This window comes from Podarcis raffonei, chromosome 1 (genome assembly GCF_027172205.1).
Source record: "Podarcis raffonei isolate rPodRaf1 chromosome 1, rPodRaf1.pri, whole genome shotgun sequence".
Taxonomy (NCBI): domain Eukaryota; kingdom Metazoa; phylum Chordata; class Lepidosauria; order Squamata; family Lacertidae; genus Podarcis; species Podarcis raffonei.
In genome coordinates this window covers 10,277,788-10,293,798 of record NC_070602.1, presented here as the reverse complement: position 1 = coordinate 10,293,798, position 16,011 = coordinate 10,277,788, and the positions used below count along the sequence as shown (strand labels likewise).

Below are 16,011 nucleotides of genomic sequence, written 5' to 3'. Positions count from 1 at the left end.
GGGGCTTAGTCACTGGGAAAATCTTGATCTTTCCATAATGTCTGATATGCAGGGCTGTGTATAGTCTGCATTCACTTCTTCTGTTCTAAAGAGCCTCAGAATGTGCAGTAAGAATTAATATATAATATGTACGTATTTGTGGCACATTTGCAGTATAGCTCCTTATTCTGCACATTTCCATCTCCTTGCAAGATTCACAGAGTCAGTGGCATTGGCGCTCTTGCAGTGAGGCATATGGTGGTGGAAGACTGCTGCATGGAGATAGGGTTTAAATGACTAGTAAGATCAGGACAGCAGGATATTTTGGAATTATGGAATGATAGAGGGCTTTCTTTAGTGCCTGGGGCATTAACCCATGAGGGACCATCCGAGACCAGGCATTGCTCACACATTTCCAAGCTTTTATTTGCATCCATAAAGACTAGAAATTTGGTTTAATTTTTCTTATTTAGATTCAGATACCTACTGCTGAATTATGCGTCAGGTACTACTTACATAGTGCACTTGCAGGTGTAACCTTGCTGTTAGGTGGTCATTGATGTTTTAATAATAAAGAACTGAAATCCAGAAAAGCTGCTTCCATTCTAGGTAGACTGTGCTGCAGTAGAAGAGCAGTTGGTCTAGTTTGTTATAAAGCATTTGGTGACAAAGCAAGTATAGAAATTTAATAAATAAAACAATTGCTATCTATGGTCCTTTAAACTCTGTGTGTGGGGATATTGTTTTTGTTTGTTACTATGTCTTGCTCATCGGAAGGTTGGCGATTGGAATCCCTGCGATGGGGTGAGCTCCGGTTGCTTGGTCCCTGCTCATGCTAACCTAGCAGTTCAAAAGCATGTCCAAGTGCAAGTAGATAAATAGGTACCACTCCGGCGGGAAGGTAAACAGTGTTTCCGTGCGCTGCTCTGGTTCTCCAGAAGTGGCTTAGTCATGCTGGCCACATGACCCGGAAGCTGTACGCCGGCTCCCTCGGCCAATAAAGCGAGATGAGCACCGCAACCCCAGAGTCGTCCATGACTGGATGTAATGGTCAGGGGTCCCTTTACCTTTATGTTAGGTATTTTTGTGTTTTTACATTGTAAACCTCTCTGTGATCCTTGGATGGAGGGTGGCATAGAAATTGAATAAATAAACAACATTCTGCTAAATCATATTAGAAGCTCGGACTTAATTTTGCACTGTTGTAGCGGGTTCTGCTTCTGGCCTTTATGTAACCTCACCCCTGTTGAGAGCATAGTGGTGCTGCCCTAGTGTGGGATCATGAATCTGCTCACAGTGCCACAGGATGCGATGTTCTGCTCCACAGTATTCATTGCATTGTCTCATTCTGATCCAGTGACACAATGACTTATTGTCCTTAGCTTGCCTATGTGATGTACCACTATGATGGAAAAGCTCTTTTGCTGATTTGCTTGCTGTTGATTATAATAAGCCCCCTGATGAAACTCCAAGCTTTCTCCATGAACTTGGGGAAATAGTTGCATTAAGGGAGGGTTGTAAGCCCTAGGAAATGTATATTCCTTTGATATGGAAACATCTTGGTGAGGAGCTTGCCCCAGGTTTTTAGCTTTTGGACAATCTTACTCACCTTAGGAAGAATAGGGAGGAGGTCTGAGGCTGCGCCAATGTCCTGCTCTCCTTGAACACTCCTTCAAGGGTGCCATTTATCCTTAAGGGAAAATTGTATGTTGAAGACTGGTGACAGTGTAAGAACCTGTGGAGCTGAACACTTAGGAGAATAGAGAAAGTGGTGTGTGTGTGTGTGTGTGTGTGTGTGTGTGTGTGTGAGAGAGAGAGAGAATGAACGAATATATTTGGAAACAGGTTGCTGGGGGAGTTAGATCTCAATGAATATAGGAACATTTATGGTTCTGTTTTTGAAAAAAAAAACCTACTGTTTGCACAGAACCACTTAAAACATAGTTTAGAATTAAACCTTTCAGAGTTCTGGAAACTGACACTAGTATTGATTATCAATAGTTGTAAGTGAAACTGTCACTCATATCATCACGGCTGCCTGCATATTGCTATCACTTGCCCTTGAAGAGCAGAACAAGTAAAATATTGTGTTTCCCACACTGAACCAGTCCCCTGTAACAGCTGTTTTATATTGATAAAGGTTGAAGCAGGTCTGAGCAGGTTGGCTGTTTCATTTAAAGCATAAATATTTTGCAGGGTTTAAGGACATTAGCAGATGATAGCTCTAAAACGGCATCCTTACGTTGTATTTTTGTTTGTTGCTTACTCTGGAATAAATTATATTACAGTGGATGATGACTGTTATTACAGTGTATATTTACACAAGTCATATGGTATTCTGCTTGTAGTTAAAACCTGTCTGGCTTGTGTTAGTATTGCATCTTTAGCGTGTTGTTGGTTTACTGTACTTTTTCTACAAATCTTAATGGCAGCTGTAAATGACACAAAATAAGAGGAGACCAGGAGTACGTTAAATAGCAGGAAACAGAGTAGGGTTAACTGGACATTTCTCTGAATGGAGAAGATAGAAGGTGGAGTTTCTGAAAGATTGGTATTGGAACTTGTGCTTTTTAACTTGTTAAAAACAATGCAGAGTTAGGAGTGAGATGACCAAGTTTTGTGACGGTACTAAATTGTTTAAAAAGATTGTGCAGAGCTTGCAAAGGACCTCTCCAAACCAAGTGAATGGGTGGTAAAATGACAAATACAATTCGCTGTCTACAGTGTAAAGTGATGCATGTGAGAGCAATAATCTTAAATTCACATAGACGCTTATGGGTTCTGAACTGGAGGTGACTGACCAGGAACAAGACCATGGGGCCATAGTGAATGAGGATGTCAACCCCATGTGCAGCAGCTGTGAAAAGGGCAAATTCCATACTAAAGATAATTGGGAAAGGAATTGAAAACAAAACTGCTGATACAACATTTCTCTTATACAAATCTGTGGTGTGACCTCATTTGGAATAATGTGTAAAGTTCTGGTTGCCTCACATGCAAAAGGAAATTGCAGGGTTAGAAAAGATCTAATTATGGGCAACCAAAATGATCAAGGGGATAGGGCAGCTCCTCTATGAGGAGACGTTGCAGCACGTGGGACTTTTTAGCCGAGGAAAAATGGGAGTAAGAGGTGACACAATAGAAGTTTATAAAATCATGCATGGCGTGGAGAAAGGGGATAGATAAATGCTGCTGAATACTAGTTTCTGGGAATGGCAGGAGGAGAGAGTGCTATTAAACTCACGCCCTTCTTGCATGCTTCCCATGGGCATCAGGTTAACCAGTTTGAGAACAGGATGCCGGGCCAGATGAGCCATTAGCCTGATTCAGCAGGCTTTTCTTCTCTTCTTACTCCTTGGATGTTATCCAACTAAGTCATACTCAGAGTAGTTCCACTGAAGTCCATTGATTCAAGTAGTTAAATGAGTATAACTAACATTGTTTGTTTGTTTCTTGATTAAATTTGTACCCTGCTCTTCCTTTCATACGAGCCCATGGCAAATACCACCCCTTCACTTTCCTGAACTTCAGCCATGCGTTCTCACTGGAGGATTTATAGTATTTAAAAAATAATAATTTAGAACACATCACTATATTCTTCTATAACAATTCTTTTGACACGTTTTTAGTCCTTGTTTATATAAGCTTTCCAAACATCAAGGCTGAAAATGAAGTAGTGTGAAAATTTCGTGTGTGTGTGTAATTTGAGTATGGGTTCCTATATACTTGCAAAAAGGTATATATAATAAATATTTAATTAATTTATGAATCACATGAGGCATCTTGAAACAATTTTACAATACAGTGAAAGATACAGAACAGTTAAAAGCAAGTGCATATAAAAGCAGCTATTAAAAAAATTAATATGGGGTCTAAAAGCCAAGAGAAGAAGCAGTTAGTTGTCTGATAGCAATTTGAAGGTGTTCCAGAGGTTTGGTTCTGCCAGACTAAAGGGCTGATTCTGGAATGGACCTACAGATAGACTGATATCTGCCAGATAGACTGATACCTCTACTACAGAACACAGTGATCAGTTAGGTATGTAGAGGATCAAATGATATTTTAGGTATTGCAGTACCCAGCTATATAGGTACACCAATATCAGTATCTTGAACCTAGCCAATTGGCAGCCAGTGCAGTTCCTTTATCAGTGGCACAATGTGATGGTGATATTCTGCTCCAGTGAGCAACCCAGCCACTGGGTTTTGTGCTGGCTGCAGCTTCTGGGTCAGCTTCAAGGGCCTCTCTACCTATAACATGTTGCAACAATGCAGTCTGGATGTTACCAGTCCATGGGGCTGGCAGCGCTGATACAATCCAGAATCACCTGCAGCAGCCTGACCAAGTGAAGTTGGTAGAAGGCACTCCTAAATATATATAAATATAATGTTACAAAAAAGGCAATAGCCAGTTCCTAATAGCCTCTTTAGGACAAGTAAGTGACCTGTAGTTGGCAGCACTGTTACAGGAGGGGCGATGTTGCTGGCATTCATAAATAAATTTCCACGCCTCCTTTCTACCATATAAGTGAATGCCTGGTGTTCATTCATGTGGAAAAGCTAATTTTAGAGCTGCAAACAGCTTCTTGCGCTTCCATCCCCTTCAACTATGTACATGCAACACCTCCGCTTCAGTTTTGATTAAGGAGTCTATTAGAAAGCCACTGCACAAGTAATACTAAAAACAGCCTTGCAAATAAGCTTGCAAAAGTTAGTAGCCTGCTGGGGACTAGCCAAGCAGCCTTAAGGAGCTATGGGAGCAGCCCATTTGGTTTCTAGCCTAGATGTTATCCATCCCTCTTGCCTGCCTGCAGTTTCTCATTGACTACCAGGCTGGTGCTTAGATAAGACTGTGAAGGCTGAAGCCTTATCCTTGCCAGGGAATCGTTTGCCTGCGTCCCCAGGGCCGAAGAGAGAGCAAAAAGCACCAGGAAAGATTCTTCTTTGGAGAAAAAAAGTTTTATTGAAATCTGTGCACAGAGGTGGCCAGTGGGATCGTTCCCAAAAGACTGGCCCATAGATACAAATAAACAAGCATCTTTATACCTGAGAGTCTGCCCATCTCTTCCCACCTCTTCAAATTCTCCAATCAGCTAGCAAGGTTAAGCTTATTTCCTTATATGGTATATAGCTATCTGGCTAGCTAAGCCCACCTCCTTCCCTTGTTCGTGTGCTCCTCTCTTGCGTTACTGCAGCAAAGAGCATGCGCAGAGAGCAGTTCCTGGTTTGCAGAGCTCAAGCAATTGCAAAGAGGAAGTAGCTCCCAGCTTGCAATTGCGGTTTTTTGCTAGCTGCTTAACCACAACTGCAGAAGTTAGCTTAGGTGCAGATAGTATTGAGATTAACCCTTTCAATTCCCTCCTCTTCTTTTGGACAACCTATCTCCTAGGTTCGTCCTGGTCTCTTGGGTTTATAATCCTGGGGGAGAACAATAAGGGCCATGATATTTTTATTTTTTTTGCATCACACCTTGTAAGCATTGCACCAAGCAGGGTATACAGAGGCAAAGAAGCAAAAGGATTAATAGCGGCCTTGCTAATAATACCACAATATGCCTGAGCCAACTGCCATGAGGCAGCCAGGAACATACCCAACCCCATAGATCACCTCCTGTAGTTTTCAGCGGGTTCCTGGCTATCATTGTTTCCATGTGATCAATGGTGGCTGAAATGCTGACATTATTATCTGGGACATATCTATTTTATTGCTGAAGGGCCCACTGATACTCGTGCTCTATCAGCTGCCTTGCTTCTTGGGAGGTTGTGTCCCACCTCTCTGAGGAGGAGCCTATTATCTTAACCAATTTTCCCACCTGTCCTTGTGGATGCTTAATACTCTCATGATTTCCTCCCAACACACTGTATCCGAAAGGGGCTTCTCCCTCTACATATATTAACATATACCCACAGGAATATATATCCACCCTTGCAGAGGCCTGACACACGGCTGGCCCCAATATCAAAAGTCCTGACGGTGCCTTAAAATTTGCTGGGAAAAAAGTCTCTACGTTGGGGACGCTGCCCGCGGGCGTCCCTCCCATCCACTTGTCCAGCCGTCTGGCGCTCTTCTGGAGATGGTTAGCTTCAGAGGATCATCAGGATTTGGTGTAACTGTCCAATCTAAAATAGCCTTCTTCACTTAAGTGTGGTGGACCCAAGGGGTGAGGTCAGCAACTTTAACAGCAGTGGGCCTGGGTCCACCTGTTAAGAAAGAGAAAAAATCTCGGGAGAATTACTGCACATAATTATCAAACTGCACATTTTGACTAGCATGGGGGGTTATTGCAAAACTGAGTGGACAAAGGCTGGTCCATTGTCAGATCCTATTGACCTAGGTAGTCCATAGCGGGGAATGATCTTCTATAACAGGCACCTGGTTACCTCGGACGCCCCCTCAGTTCTGGTAGGCCAAGCTTCAACCCATCCTGTATACGTGCAGACCACCACAAGCAGGTAGCGGTATAGTCCACAGCGGGGCAATTCAGTGAAATCCACAACAAGGTCTTCCATGGGTGCAGTTCCACTATGCTGAATCCCCGGGGGAGCTAAGGGTCCGGTTCTGGGATTATTCTTTTGACACAGCAGGCACTTCCTGGAAATCTGGGCTGCCAGTTGATAAAGGTGGGCTATGTAGAAGCACTGCTTCAGCTGTCTGGTTGTGGCATCTGGTCCCATGTGGGTGGACTCATGGTATCTCTGAGTAATCTGCCGAGAAAGGGACTCTGGAATCCATATTCTGTCATCATGAGTAAGGTACCATCCTTCTTTGGACATGGTCAGCCCCTGGGCATCTGCAGTGTCCCTCTCCTTTTGGTGTATATTGGCTTATCAGCGGTGTTCAAGATCCTTCCAGGGACCAGTGCTCCAATAACTGACGCGGGAGCTGGTTCCCGGGCTGCTTCCTTGGCCACCCTGTCTGCTAGTCGGTTTCCTCTGGCCACTTCTCCTAGTCCAGTTTTGTGTCCATAACAATGGATAACTGCCACTGCCTTGGGCTCCCATACAGCATCCAGAAGGTTCAATAAGGCTTGTGGGTGGGCCACCTGGTTTCCTCTGGAGGTAAGCAAACCTCTTTCCTTCCATAAGGCTCCATGGGCATGTAAAGTCAGAAATGCATACTTGGAATCAGTATAAATGTTTATCCTTTGTCCCTTTGCCAAGCACAAGGCTCTGGTGAGCGCTATTATTTATGCCAGCCGGGCCGACGTTCCAGGCGGGAGTGGCTGCACTTCGATCACTTGGTCTTCCAAGGCTACCACTGCATAGCCTGCCTTCCGCTGTCCAGCCTTAACAAAGCTGCTTCCATCCACAAACCATGAAGGCCAGTGGGGGTTTGCCTCCTCTTTGAGGTCAGGCCTGCTGAAATATTCTTCATCATCTTTGCTTGGGAGAGGAAATAGGTACCCTTCATGTCAAGCAGAGCTGGGACTGCATGCGGGGTCACACAAACAGTGTCTTGGCCAAAAATAAATTTGTCTGCTTTGTTCAGTAGGGTGGCTACTGCCACAACTGCTCTCATGCACGGCGGTAAGCCTTGTTCTGTAGGCGTCAGGCGCTCAGATAGGTATGCCACTGGCTGTTGCCAGCTTCCCAATTTTGGCACAAAACCCCTTTCGCTGTCCCTTGGTCCTCATCCACGAATAGAGTAAAGGGTTTCTCAGGGTTTGGGATGCCAAGCGCTGGGGCTTGCTGTAGTGCCCTCTTCAAATCCACGAAGGCTTGCTGTTGTTCTGTGCCTCAAACAAAGGGGTCTCTCTCAGTTCCTCTGGTTGACTCATGTAGAGGCTTGGCAATGATGCTGTAATTAAATATCCATATCCTACAAAATCCTGCAGACCCCAGAAAGCCACGGAGTTCTTTGGTTCTGGTATCAGGATAATAGCCTGCTTCCTTTCTTCACTGGTAACAAAAGGGTGTTCCACTATGATTGGCATTGCCTCAAGATCCTATGTTGGAGCAGTCGCTCTAGATGCACCCACACTCCTTCAGTCGCCCTTCGTGGGATGGGATACTTATTTACTGCAACAGGATTGACAAATGGCTTGGGCTTCACAATTATTGGTGGGATATTCTTTGCCATTCCTGGGGGGTTCACTTGTTCCAGAATACTGGCGGGGATGGGTCCCTCCTCTTCTTTTGCCATCATGAGGCGCCAGTACTCTCTCAGGGGTGCCTCCACAACCAGTTCCCCAAGTGACATAGTGGACAATGTGGCTTCTCCCGATGGCTTAAAAATAATTTGGGCTTGCAACTTTACCAACAAATCTCTTCCTAATAATAGAATAGGACATTCTCTCTCTTCCAGTGCCCTTCCTGTCGGCAGATGGCGCACTGATTCCTCCCCAGACGGCTTCGCCCTCCTCCCCGGGCACTTCCTCTTTCCTGAGGGGCGGGTGTGGTAGCCTGTAATGCCATCAACTTCCTTGTTTGATACTTCTCCTTTTTTCTCTGGGCCTCCTCATCTCTCTGATTGTAAGTGGTTTGAGCTATTTCCAACATCTATTCCAGCCCATGGCCGATGAACCCCTCAGGCTTCTGGATTTTTTCTTTTGGCGAATATCGGACGCTGCCTGAGCTACAAAGGCAGCCTTTATAATGGGGCGTTGGCAATATCATCTGGGTTCTCCTCAAAGGTAGGGTTCTAATTTCTCCAATTGCACACATCAGCACTTGAAAAAGGCACATGTTGGACTGTATAAGTGCATGGTGGTGCTTCCCCACCCTGTCCTGGGGGGGGGGCCTGGTGGGTCATACACTCTGCGTAGAGGCATCATTGCAGTCCCACCCTTTTTCTGTGCCTTATGGGACTTATGGAGGGACGCCCTGGTTGCTGCTTCTATCCATTCCTTCTGCCATTTCTTCCCTTGTGTTGGGAACATCCTGCTGCTGCCAACAAATGGGAACTAACATCCACTTCTTTCGCATAGGGTTGTACATACTGTTGCAATCTCAATTGTCTGATACTGTGTCCACATTTTTCCTTTCTTTGCTAACTCAATTAGTCCCTTCATAAACTCCTCATCATCCTCTTCCTCTTTGCTCTCTAATTCATCAACCTTGGAGGGTTCAGGCTGAGGGCCGGCTCCTCCCTGGTCCTGGGGCCCTGGGCCTCGGGGATTCGCTAGAGGGGCAGTTGGTGGAGCATAGGGTGGCGGCGGTTTAATGACTTCCCCCTCTTCTCCTTCCGGTTCTGGTATCACCGGGGGGGCCTTTCTGACTTCCCTGCCGGTCGGACTGCACATATTGTATTTTGTGGGGCGTCGCCTCGGCAGGCTTTCAGCCACGGTGGATTCTTTTCTACATTGGTTTTCCAGGTAGAAATATAAGGGATCTGGTCTGGGTGGACGTTCAAGATATTTTGATATAGTGGGTTGATTAGTTGCAAATTAAATCTGCCCTCCGAGGGCCAATTAGTTCCTTGGGTGGGCCAATCAACCTCACATAATGTCCTCATCCTCTCTCTTCTCAATTTGAACCCAATCATCATGCTTCGTAGCTGCTTTCCAGTTGGTTAAAAAGCATTTCAGAGGACTACGTTAGCTTGCCCCAGACCCCATTTTTTTTTTTTCAGATACTCCGCTCCTAACCGGGCTTAAGATCCTTTCACACACCAACCACTACAGACTGTGACTTGGCGAACTCGCGTTGCTAAGAAATGCACAGCCCTGCAATCGCTCGGCCAAGGGGACGCTAAGCCCCGGCCCACACTTGACAATTCAACCACTGGAGTATCTGACATGCAACATACAAAACACACCCCAATATAATTCCAACATGCAACACACAAAACACACCAAAATAATTTCCCCTCTGTTTCCCCTTTCCCCAACCTTACTGGCGGCACTCTACTGCCACCTCTGTTTCCCCTTTTCCCTTTTCCCGTCCCTGTCTGGCGGGGCGGCACCTTATTGCCACGGCCAGTTCCCTTGTTCCTTTTCTGGCGGCACTCTACTGCTCACAGCCAGACCCTTTATCCCTTTTCTGGCGGCACTCTACTGCTCACAGCCAGGTGAAGCTGTCCAGGCTTCCTACCACGCCCTTTCCCTTAGGGTTACCTGTTCCGCTGCGGACCCCTCCTTCGGCCGTCCTCTTTTCTCCCTCGACCAGGTGTCTCACTCCGGAGCGGTGTGGCCGGCTCCCCCCACGAACAGGCAGGGGTGCGCACTTGGAGCCGCGAACGCCGGTCCGGGGCTGTTCACCGAGGTCGGGCCTGGCCCTCCCCGGCCCCCTGGGGTGGGGCAATTCCCGGCCAACGCACCAAAATGAAGGCTGAAGCCTTATCCTTGCCAGGGAATCGTTTGCCTGCGTCCCCAGGGCCGAAGAGAGAGCAAAAAGCACCAGGAAAGATTCTTCTTTGGAGAAAAAAAGTTTTATTGAAATCTGTGCACAGAGGTGGCCAGTGGGATCGTTCCCAAAAGACTGGCCCATAGATACAAATAAACAAGCATCTTTATACCTGAGAGTCTGCCCATCTCTTCCCACCTCTTCAAATTCTCCAATCAGCTAGCAAGGTTAAGCTTATTTCCTTATATGGTATATAGCTATCTGGCTAGCTAAGCCCACCTCCTTCCCTTGTTCGTGTGCTCCTCTCTTGCGTTACTGCAGCAAAGAGCATGCGCAGAGAGCAGTTCCTGGTTTGCAGAGCTCAAGCAATTGCAAAGAGGAAGTAGCTCCCAGCTTGCAATTGCGGTTTTTTGCTAGCTGCTTAACCACAACTGCAGAAGTTAGCTTAGGTGCAGATAGTATTGAGATTAACCCTTTCAACTGCACTGTGATTTTTAAACTCACTTTAAAAAGAAATCAACCGCTTGTTGCTGTGCGGCACATAACACGGGAGTGGCCCCCTTCAGTTAAAATTATAGTCTTCAGAAATGTGGTGTTATAAGGTGTATGTCTGAACCCACATACATGTTCTCCCCAGTGTTTGACATTCCCCAGGTGCATTTTGCTATTGGCGCAGGTCCAGTTGCGGCTACATGGAGACTCCTGGGCACCCAGTTGGCTACCACAGTTTAAAAACATCTGACTTTTAGTCCACAGTTAATAACATTTCCATTTCTGCTATTTCTCCTCCTTGCATACGGAGACAAGTGAATTGTTGTAAAAGCAAGCTACAGTCAAGCAATGTAGTTGAGACTGTAGGGTTGTGAAGGTACCCCCCGAGGGTCATCTAGTTCAACCCCCTGGAAAATAGACGTTCTGTTGTGGCAAGCGTAACCTAGGTTTAAGGTGCCATCTGGCACCCAGCTTATATATCTGAGTTTCTCACACTGGTTCACCATGTGTGTAGACCCACAATGAGAGGAATGGAACCTTTTGCATGGAGTCAGGACGTCTGTCTGTTAAGAACTTGTGTATACTTTTAACTCTACTGCCTAACTAAACAACTTGTCACACCAGGAAATAGGGGAAATTATTGCTTATAAGACAGAAATGGAAGAGATTATGAATTTTCATTACGGCTGTTCTTTCAAGGGTAAGATAGAATGAAGTATAAATCAGATAGGTTTAAGATAGCTACTTTTCCATACAACTATTTCATTGCCAGCCTACTTCTACAAGTATTTCCTCAGAAGAGATTGGGTTCAATCTTAAGAAAGGATGCACAGGGTTGTATCTTTTGTGCGTACAGCGATGATACACTATTGAAAAGCCATTGTTGTAATAAGGTGTAATTGAACATCCCAATGTGCTGCTGCTGTTCTGTAATTACACCACAGAAGTGTTGGTGCTAGTAAAGGAGACCCCCCCCCAATGCAAATAGCAGCTTCAAAGAACCAATTTTCATCAGGACCAAAGCAGGGGATGAAAGAGTTTTACTCCGCCTTTCTGCCAGCTGGGTGCCTTCGTAATGATCAGCCCACACTCTGTGACTTCTGTTTGCGTTTTGACCTGTAGGAAGGACTCTGTGAATTGAAAACAGAGACGTTATATGCACCTTTGTTATCCATGAAAATCTTTCAGTAAATATATTATTATTATTATTATTATTATTATCATCATCATCATCATCATCATCATCATCATCATCATCCATGCATGGCTACTTTGGCTCTCCAGTCGCTTTCAGGTATATTGTTCTTCAGTCCCAGCACAAGTGATCAATTTTCTATTTGAGTGGCCAGAAGGAATCATTGATTTTCTTGAAGTTATTTATGTATCTGCCACAATATGTATAGCGTTTGCCACAATATGTATAGCGTTCTTCTCTGCTATTATACAGCAAAATGTGTGAAATCCAAAGTACCTTTGGTGGAACTAACACTTGGCATTTGTATAACTGTTAGGAGAGGTGGAAGTGCTTTACATACATTATCGTTACATTCGCACCATACATCTAAAGCACTCATATCACTTTAACAGTCATGGCTTCCCCTAAGAAGCATGAGAACCGTGGTTCATTCAGGGTGCTGGGAATTGTAGCTTTGTGAGGGGGTCTCGTAACAAGTCTCACCACCCTTAATAAACTACAGTTCCCAGGATTTTTTTAAGGGAAGCCCATGATGGTTAAAGTGGTGTAAGAGTGCATTAAACGTGTGGTGTGGATGTGACCTATCTCCACCCTTACAACATCATTGTAAGGTAAGTCAGTGTCTACCTATTGTAGCATGTGCTGGGGAGGAACTGGGGGTGAGGGGGGTTGAGTTTGAGAGACGGTATCTTTCATAAAAGGCACTCAATGAGTTCATGGAAGAAGCAAGATTGAAACTGAGGGATCTTTGCTACTTTGGCTAAATTAGATTGCATAGGTCAACCCTTTGATCTATTGCTCAAATTAGATGAATAGCATAAATAGACTCTCTGAATGATCACTGCTACTAGGTGTTAATTTTAGAACAAAATATAAACAGAGAATCTCTTAGGAAACCTGCACCAAAGGCAAGTTTAAATCAGTTGTTTGGTATCTGTTGCTAATAGACTGATCTCTCACTATGAAACACCATGTGATGGAAGTATATATTGGTGCATAACAAATATTTTAGTAAAAGTCAGCATCCTTTTTTCTAGGATTATATCAAAATGCACCCTCTTGTGGCGAGAAAAGTAAACACTAAGTACAAAACCTCTTTATTTCCTGCTTACTCTTTCTCAGCAATTTTAAAGTCTAGTCTAATGTGTGAGAGAAAGCTCAAATTATTGAAATGATTCTGTTTCATCTAAGTGAACTGGAATATTGAAATGCATTAGGAGGAGGTGACAATTAGGCACTGTTGTATAAAGTTTCAGACTTGGGCTATGGATGACTGAGTTCATTTCCCTTCTTAATTGTGAGCCTTAATGACCTTGGACAAGGTGCTGGTTTTTTTGGCTATCATCTAACAAGGTGCTTGTGAGAATAAACTGCTCCTGCTCCTTCCTGATAGATTGCTCTGTTAGGCTTGATCTGAGCACTGTAAAAAAAGGGAGCAGGTTGAGACTGCGTTGTCACTTGATGTGGGCCTCGTGAGGTATAGCCATAGCAGGGCACATTTTCATTTCTTGGAATATGAGCTATGCTTTGTGTCCAAAGTATTCTAAGAGGGAGATGCTAGTCAGCTTAGAGAAGTCACATAGTTTTTTCTTCTCTCTAGAGCTGGTAGTAGGTGCTCCCTGCTTTCATTACAAGGATAAAACGGAGGTAAGAAATGATTAGTGCAATTTGGAAACCATAAAGTGCCATATACATTGTTCTTATCTAAGAATAATCTGCTAGTGAAATGCATTATATCAATTTATGGAGTCATTGGGCAATTTTTATCAATTTGTGAATGCACTCTAATTCTTCTGATTGCCTTGCCCTGTAATCTTGATGAGAGAGCAGCCTTTAATTGTGTTTGTTCAATTTCCTAGGTTTCTTGCAATATATTCCGAACACTTCCTCCTAGCGATAGCAATGAGTTTGATCCAGAAGAAGATGAACCCACCCTTGAGGCGTCCTGGCCACATTTACAGGTGATTTTATTCTTTTAAATTTTTTATGTTAGAGTTAAAATCAAGCACACCAACTTACTTGCTGGAAGGACCCTGAAATGGGACAGAACGCAAAATATTTTGAAAAATCAACAAAAATACAATTTATTGTGATTAGATGGACCGGGGCGGGGATGGTTTGTGACAGTGTCCAATTAGGATTAATGTGATACGCCCTCCTGGGTTATGTCTTATAACTCCCCAGTAACCCAGCCTGGTGACTGTGGGGCAGGATTGACCTTTTTAGCTCTGTAGCCACATATGGACCAGACCAGACCTAAGGCCAATTTAGTCCAATATTTTGTTTTTACAGTGGCTATCTAGATGCTTATAAGGGGCCTTCAAGCAGGACAGGAACTATCCAGCACTCTCCCCACAGGATAGTAGATTGTTACAGGCTGCAGCAAAGTTCTTTTTGGGGAGAAGGAAGCAAACTCCCTGTAACTGATGGCCCCCTGTCCAATGGCAGGACCTGATAACTTCCCTTTGCTCTGCCTAGAAGCCTCCAGTAGCCCATGACCCTCTGGCTGGTTCAGGGGACCAAAGCTTACTTCTCCTTTCTGCTGCAGGTCCAGTGCAACATTTAAGGATTCAGTAGTCAGTGCTTAACTTCAAAGTTTTGGAGTTGCCACCCTAATCTGAAGTTTTTATTTTTAAACTAACAGTGTGTACAAGTATCTCCCTTTGTACACCGCCTCATTTTTGCTGCTTTGTAAACAGGCGTGCTATTGCATTTACCTGAAATGTTCACACAAAACAAAGTTAGAAACCAGGAAGTCTTAGCAGTATCTAATCTACATTGCCTTAGTCTCAAATGACTTTAAACTTCTATTTCTCAGCTGTCACCTGATGTGCACTTTTCTGTATATAGCTTGCCCTGGCCATGTGAGGACAGCAGAAATCTTTAGTTTGACACTATCATAATAGCTGTTGCCATTTATTTTGGGCACTGTATACCCACATGACAGGTTCTGTGCTGTTAGTTTTGATAAACTTCAGGTCTCTTTCACTTTCTGGTTCCCTTTGAAAATTGTGTTCAGATTCTCTACGCAGAATAGTAACAGTGTGCCATATTACAGATGAATGTATATAGATAAATACAGATTTAGTGATTTTAAATTCTATAGTTAGCTTCGCATTCTGTTCAGTATGGATATTGATTTTTATAAAAGGGACTAGGAAACACCATTTTAAATAGTTTCCTAGGAAATACAAAGGCACATTGAGGAGAAGCAGCTGTAGGCTCCAGCTTTCAGTCCTCTACCAGCTTATATTTAGCTAGGCAGAATACATTGAGCCACACCTTATGATGGTCTTGTAACTTCTAAAACCAGTTTCACACAGATTTTAATAAGTACAGTGGTACCTCGGGTTACATACGCTTCAGGTTACAGACTCCACTAACCCAGAAATAGTACCTTGGGTTAAGAACTTTGCTTCAGGATGAGAACAGAAATCGTGCTCCGGCGGCCCGGCGGCAGCAGGAGGTCCCATTAGCTAAAGTGGTGCTTCAGGTTAAGAACAGTTTCAGGTTAAGAACGGACCTCCGGAATGAATTAAGTACTTAACCCGAGGTACCACTGTACCAGTGCTATCGCTTCCTTTCCACTCTTCCATTCATGGAACTAATGGCCCTGGTCACTTGCTTTCTGCTAAAAAGATGCAGACTTTGTGTACAAAGTGCCCTAGGTTCAATCCAGGGAGGACTGGGAATGCCCCCTTTCTGAAACCTAGGAGAGCCAGTGCCTGCTGGGGTAAACCTGTGATGAGACTTAGTGAAAGGAAACTTCATGTGCTCCTGCTTACGTGCAAACTTGGGCAACGGTAGCCTAGTAGCACACCTACCCTAGTTCTTCAGGAGAGAACAATTAATTGCGAAGTAGCAGGCTGTATTATCCTTTCCTTGCCCCAAATGGTGCCACACAGTGTTTTTTCATCCCACAGGGTTATAAATGCCCACACATTTTAAACCTCACGGGGGAAAGTTGCCTGGCATGGTGACTTGGAGTGAGGAAACAGGGCAGAGAAGGACTTAAGTGCCCTTTCCACCCACTCATTCCCTCCCTATCAGTTCTACAAAGTGG

The 16,011-nt window shown here is 44.4% G+C and overlaps 1 protein-coding gene across 5 annotated transcripts in view; it reads left to right on the top strand.

Annotated features, from left to right (window-relative positions):
* Positions 1-16,011, top strand: part of PPP2R5E (protein phosphatase 2 regulatory subunit B'epsilon) — a 92,139-nt gene that overhangs the window by 57,690 nt on the left and 18,438 nt on the right. For all 5 annotated transcript variants that reach the window (XM_053405421.1, XM_053405688.1, XM_053405334.1 and 2 more), the window contains one exon: positions 13,808-13,909. In XM_053405421.1, coding sequence (XP_053261396.1) covers positions 13,808-13,909 — 102 coding nt within the window. The remainder of the gene's footprint in view (positions 1-13,807; positions 13,910-16,011) is intronic.